Raw genomic sequence first — 6,891 nt, 5'->3', positions numbered from 1 at the left:
ACCCTATAATGGGGAAGTACAAAGTATGGGCTTACATCCAGGAGGAGTCCATAAACATATGATGAGGTGAGTGTAGACAACGAGTATGACCAACATGATATAATTCTGAGGTTGTGCTTGAACCTCTACATAAACTAAGCATGGTGGGAATAACTTAACTAAGTGCAATGGTGCCAACATGATATAATTCTGAGGCATTCATTCTCTAGAGGCCAAACTAGATGGGTAATTACAAGAGTTGTAAATGAATAAAGTGTTATTCTCTCATCATTATTTTTGCTAACCAACATGATATAATTCTGAGGTGGGCTTGGTAATGGTGAGTCTCCCATACCCCGCTAAGAGTTCAACATAACTCTCGGATTCTATTTGAGGGATATGGAATTTGCCAAAAATGGTGGGTGGTGTCATTCGGTTCAAAGACCCGAATCGTGTGACTTAATCAACAATCAAACTAATTTATATTATTGTTTATGTATTTAGATATGGTTGGAAGCACATTCGCGAAAATACTCGACAAACATTGCCTAGAGGGGCACAATTTCCCATCATGGTATCGTAATGTCAAGATTCTCCTAACATTGGAGAAGATTATTTACGTACTTGATAAGCCTCTTCCTGACATACCTCTTGGCCCTGAGGCCACAGAGGATGAACGTGCTAAGTATGACAAGCATGTTGAGGATGATACACAAGCCAAGTGCTATCTGTTGGCTTCCATGAATGAGGAGCTACAGAGACAGCACGAGGGCATGGACAGTGCATTTTCCATAATACTCCATCTTACGGAGTTATATGGTGAAGGGACGCGCAACCGTCGCTTTAACACTGTTTGTGAACTTGTGAAGACCAAGATGGTCAAAGGGGCTCCAGTGCATCAACATGTACTGAAGATGATAGGATTCATAGAACAACTGGAGAACCTAGGTACTCCACTTGACGGGGAATTGGCCCAGGACTTTATATTGGCTTCTCTTCCTGATTCATTTTCGCAGTTCGTAATGAACTACAACATGAATAAGATGGATCATACTCTCTCTGAGTTACTAAACATGTTAGTAACTGCTGAGAAAACTATGATGAAAGAGAACGTTGTAGGGACTTCTGCAGTAGCCTACAACAAGCCATCCTCTTCCAAGTCTAAGCCGCAACGCAAAGGCAAAGGGAAGGAGAAGAAGTCACCCACTCTTAAGCCGAAAGGGGGAGTGAAGAAAAAGAAGGCAATGGAGCCCAAGGGGGCTTGCCACCATTGTGGAAAGGAGGGACATTGGAAGAGGAATTGCAGGTTATACCTTGCAACTCTTAAGGACAAGCCACAAGGTATGGTTTATGTTCTTATCTTCAATTCTAATTGTTAGATCTTCTAAATATTTATATTTGATATAAAGTGCTAATCACTTATATAATTGTATATAGGTGGAGGAGCTAAGTAGAAGAGGAACAAGCAAATAAAAGAGTGGAGAAGGGTTCGGTCACCATGTTTTTGCTTACTACTTGGGAAGTTTGTTTAGGCATTTAAAGATTGTCTTTAAACTTTCTTATTGTGTTAAGAACTTATTATGTGGCTTCATATGATGGAAGACCACTATTAATGCCTAAATGTTTGAAGGTACTTAAATAAGTCTCTAAATGTTTAGAGATAATTCCTTTTAAGTTAAACATTGTGAATGTTTGTGTTATCATATTAATGTAATGTGACGAATGCCTTCTAAAATATTTCCTTAAAGTAATGTTATGAATTGAAGATTGTCTTGTTGTATCCTAGATGAGATACATGATAATAATGATATTAGAAATAAGAAAAACGTTTCTTATATGGTTATCACTTAAACCACAATAATCAAGATCACTCTTGATTCAATTAGTAGTTTTGAACAATTAATTGGACATTCTTAAAATTGTTTTAAAATGTCAAGTGTGTTTAAACCAAAAATTTAAGTGTCTAAATCAATAAAATGTTTAAAGGTTTTAGTCACTTAATAACAAGACATCAACTTAGTGAAGAGTGAAACAAATGAGCTTGAAAGGTTTTAAAGCTACTACACAATGTCCTCAACCCGTATACTCCACGTTTATACAATTTTTGAATGTATGAAATGATTTCTCATTAAAGTCATGAGAAATAGTGGGAGGTGAGAAATTGGATATAAACTTGAATATGATTGGTTTATAGTTGTCTAAATAATAATAGTACTTGACTATTATTGAGAGTTTATAATTTTAATTGTTAAAAGACTCAAGCTCTACAAAACATTAATATTCTATGTTGTGTAACATTCTAAAGAATAGTCTTTGAATGTAGGTTTCGTCAACCTAGCATAAAATGGTTATATGTTGGGAGTTGTCCATCATTCTCTTTTATGAGAACAAGCTAAATTACAAAGCATATGGACAAGTTGATGAAACAAAAGGGAATAGTTTCAAAATGAGTCACAACATATAGTTTAACAACAAGACAATCCGAATTCGTCACCTTATGTAACTATAACGCTCCATGTAGTTTTTTGATAAAGAATTATATCAACCACCTAGAAGGAATGGTTGAGTTTCTATATCCTTAGTAGAAGCCTTGCTTTCTCTAAAGACTTGGATAATTCTTATATGACTACATTAAAGTCTTAGTATGACTAAAACTTGAAGAATGGTGTATGACACCATTTAAATGATTCATTTAAATAACTTGTGTTAGCTAGTATTGTTGATAGTCTCAAAATTGTTGAGACGTCATTAATAAGCTAATGGATCTCAATGATTGTCAATAGATCCAAAACAAGTTAGTGGGAGCAATATGCATTCAAATCAAGAAAAATTTAAGTGTTAAGTTTTGAATGAATGCTAAGTTACAACAAGCCCAATGGGAGTGATGTCATAATTTGAGCAACAAGATATGAATGAAGTCTATTTGATAGACTTGATCAAACCTAGATGTTACTCGAAAAATGACAAGACATGACACGGTTAATTTTAAGTATAGACTTGAATTGGACTTATTGATATAACAAAGGCTATCTCAAGGAAGTTATATGGGGAAATTAAATCTCAAATGTTGAAGATTTAATATATGATAGAAAATCACTTTCATAACCCCTATAATGAATGTGTCATAAAATCACAAAAAGGGACACATGTATGGACTTGTGAGTAGATATCCAAAAGTGAAAAACCATGGGTTATCACTTTAAGATATTACTATATCCCAGGATCAGAACCAAAGCAACTGATAGAGTATTATTGCCTTTAAGAAAGGAACATCAGAGTGGGACTTTGGAAGCGTGCATTCACTTAGGTTACGAACCAAAGTGAAAATAACCCATTTTAACAAATGGAACTTCATAATGGATGAAGTACTAATCATATGAATGTATTGTTAGTATCGTACTACAATGGTCTCAAGGTTGGAGCAAAGTTTGTATAAAGTATACAAACAAAATATATGTCGATATATTGTTTTAGAAACTGCTTCAAAAGGTGTTTTGAAAGGAAGGGGTTCTTTTAGAACCAATGATTGAATCCAAACCATAAGGTCGTTAGTAGGATACTACGACATAATGGGGCGATAGCTCAAGCCATGGAATCAAGGTCTCATCAAAGTATTCGAACACAAGAAAGAGACATCATCAAAATGTTTTAGAAACATTTGATAAGTAAATCCCTTTTAAATTAAAAGGTGATTAATACATAACCAAGTTAACCTACGAGCATAAGCTCACTCAACTAGCATGTATAAGATACACTAGTGATTGACTTTAGTGCAAGTGGGAGATTGTTGGAAATATGCCCTGAAAGTCAATCTTTGGAAGAAACCTTTCAGGACAATGAATTGATGTATATATATCTCTTATACATCGGAAGGCAAAGATACTAATTAGGACTATCTCAATAAACAAAATATGTCATAAATAGTGAATCCATGGACAATGGATCGATGGAAGAAGTAACCTAATGATGTTAGATTACAGAGACCTTCTTCTCATAACCATCATGTCCAAAAAGGTTCTTGGTCATAAGGATTGTCGGAGGGATACTGACAATCCATAGACCGGTACATACTATGTCTGCTTCAATTGGAAGGATGGAAAGTCTCATCCCATTCGTGTAGCGACACTAAGACAAGCATGTAGGTGCTCATTAAGGGAATGAGTTCACTGAACACAATCAAACAAGAGTACTTGCATGGAGGTCTACTCACATGTCAAGCAAGTAACTCTAATGGTTGGAATAATGTAAGTAATCCTTTGACCTGAGGCATCGTCGTTGTCTTGTGGTTAAGTACTTAATCTTTGATTATGTTAAAGTCATTCCATACGCGAGTGTCCAAGGCATCGTTAGGGTTAAGCCACTTAGCCATGAAGGCAAGTGAATGCGCAACAAGGAATCTCTAATCCTCGATAAGAAAGGATGAATACTCTTAGATATGATTCGGGAATCTTCGGCCGAAGTATCGAGCGTAATAAAGGAAAGCGTTCCTATACGTCTCAATTGAATCGTATAAAGAAGGAATAATCACATTAGGGGTTTGACATTATAAATCCATACCCTAGTGATGTGATTGAGAGTATTGTTTTAGAGAAGGATCGAATTACATTGTAATTCCAACTGAATAGGTTCTCCGAATAAACTTCTACATTAGCTTGGGTAGCCATGATATATGTTTAGATGTCACTCATGGCTTGTGAGTTCTTCTAGATGATTAAATGTAGTCATCAAAGAAGAAGGTGAATTAAAAGTAAGTTTTAATTCACTAAGTGTATGGATTAAATATAATCAATTGGATTGGTGCCAATCACCTCACTGCCTTGCTAATTAGAACCTAAAAGATTGTTCACCAATACACTCTTGTAGTGAGTAACAAATGGATGATGGAAATAATTAATTGGATTAATTAAGTGTTTTGATTAATTTAGAAAGTCTAAAGAAATCATAAAAGCGATAAAGATCGTTTTGGGCTTAAAGAAACGTTCGGGTTTAATTAGGCCCATTGGGCCAAAACCCATTGGGCTTTTATTCAAGCATTGGATGACTTGAAATAATTAAAAGCCCAAAGCCCAAACCAAACACACATGGCCGGCCAAAGAGAGGAGAGAAGGTCAATTGTTGGCTTGTTTCTTTATGTAATAAAAGGAACATAATAATGAAAGATGGGGGAGTGTGTTTTTAGATTATTCAAAACACAAAAGAGAAGTGAATATCAAACTCTCTCTAACAACAAAGGGCCGGCCACCATGGGGAAAAATTAGCTAATCATTTTTCATCACCCCTTTGGTTATTCCTTCATCCTTCTCACTACACTAGTGGGTGAGGATCTTTAGAGGTTTTCAATTTTGGAAACTTGAAGAGGACCTAGGAGCACTCATTCTCAACAAAGTGGAGGAGGCAAGGAGGGAGGCTAGGCTCAAGGAGTTCAAGGAGCAAAGAGCTTGGAGGTGGTCAATCCTTGGTCTAAGATCTAGATCAAGAGGTATAAAACTACTCCTAAACTTTGTTCTTCAATAAATAATATTTGATGCATCATATATAAACCTATGCATCTTGAAGGGGATTTGCATGACTATAGCTTTGATAAAATGTATGACATGCTTCCGTTGCTTTCGTATATAAATTTTGAATTGTATATGCATGCTAGTCAATAGAAATCCCACATGAATCTCAAAGATTTCCCTTCAATCCTCACCTAGCCTAGTGTAGGACAGTCCACACCCTTGTTCTTAATTGATAGTGAGCATGACTAAAATGAATTCCTTTTGAGTACATTATGCAAGAAAATGAGTGTGGGGGAGTAAAAGTTTGTTCTTACGTTTATATGTATGTTTTGAGATTCAAAAGAAAAAGAAGAAAAAAAAAAAAAAAAAAAAAAAAAAAAGGAGTGAAAATAAGTAAGAATGAACTCACGAGCGTTGATGGTTGAAGAAAGGGTCCAAAAAAGTTGAATATGGCCCTAAGTTTTGTGTGACTTTCCCTTGGGTGTTCAAAGTTGACTTTTGCGTTCTTAAGGGAATTCTAAGTGCCTAATTCAATACTTTGCTCACTATTGCTTTAAGAATGTTTGTTTATCCTTCACCTTTCATTGTTAGCCAACACCTTTAGCCCCGTTACACCCCTTTGACTTCTATCTTGATCGTTATGTGTTCAATAATGTGGAGTTTGAAATTGATATGAGCTTATGGAATCACTGGTTCTCATTCTAAGTAGTAGCATTCCATTCATGAGATCATATTCATGTCATTATCGTAAATCCAGAAAATGCTTTCCTTGTTATAACATATGTGAGTGTTCGTCTACATGTTTACATCAATCTTCTCACATATAACTAGTGTAGGGTGTGTAGTCAGAAAATCTGTGTGAAAAACGAGTGCATATCTTGTAAGGATTTGAGCAATTTCTCTAAGGCATGTTACTGCATTCGAAATGTGTTTTAAATGTTTAATTGTGAACTAGTATGTGGTGACTATGATTAAGAATGTACTTAAGTGTAATGATGGCTAAAATCTATGGGAATAATGATTTTTAACTTGTCATGTGCTTTGGAAATCCCTGAGACGTTTGTTGGAAGGTTTAGGTTGTGTTTTACTTGTTCGTTTTGTTTTGTTTCTGGTTTCTTTTGTTTTGTTTTGCTCGAGGACTAGCAAAAGATAAGTGTGGGGGTATTTGATAGGAGCTTATTCATGCGACTTAAATGGCTTGTTCTCGTGCATTTACGTTATGTTTCTTTAGTTATTTTAGTACTTTAAGCTATTTTCGTGTGTTTGTAGGCCAAAAGGGTTAAAGGAGCAAAAAGATGCATTTTGGAGACGTTTGGAGCACTTTTGGGCTAAGGATGGAAAGCTTATGCTTGGAGCCAAAGTGTTGGACGAAATTGAAAACCTAATTGAAGACCAAAGTGTTGGAACCTTG

General features: G+C 35.5%; 1 protein-coding gene across 1 annotated transcript; it reads left to right on the top strand.

Moving 5' to 3' along the window:
• The first annotated feature begins 286 nt into the window (after positions 1-286).
• LOC137732940 (uncharacterized) lies at positions 287-1,716 on the top strand. The gene is made up of 2 exons (XM_088685001.1): positions 287-1,320; positions 1,417-1,716. The coding sequence occupies exons 1-2, from the start codon at positions 474-476 to the stop codon at positions 1,431-1,433; spliced, it is 864 nt and encodes a 287-aa protein (XP_088541127.1). The 5' UTR covers positions 287-473; the 3' UTR covers positions 1,434-1,716.
• The last annotated feature ends 5,175 nt before the right edge of the window (positions 1,717-6,891 follow it).

The sequence above is a fragment of the Pyrus communis genome, chromosome 15, assembly GCF_041283825.1.
Source record: "Pyrus communis isolate YQ-2024b chromosome 15, ASM4128382v1, whole genome shotgun sequence".
In the NCBI taxonomy this organism is placed as follows: Eukaryota; Viridiplantae; Streptophyta; class Magnoliopsida; order Rosales; family Rosaceae; genus Pyrus; species Pyrus communis.
The sequence above is the reverse complement of the archived record's forward strand: the minus strand, read 5'-3'. Positions and strand labels throughout refer to the sequence as shown.

Coding starts and splice junctions, on each gene's coding strand:
- LOC137732940 (XM_088685001.1), top strand. CDS start 474: ATGTATTTAGATATGGTTGGAAGCACATTCGCGAAAATACTCGACAAA.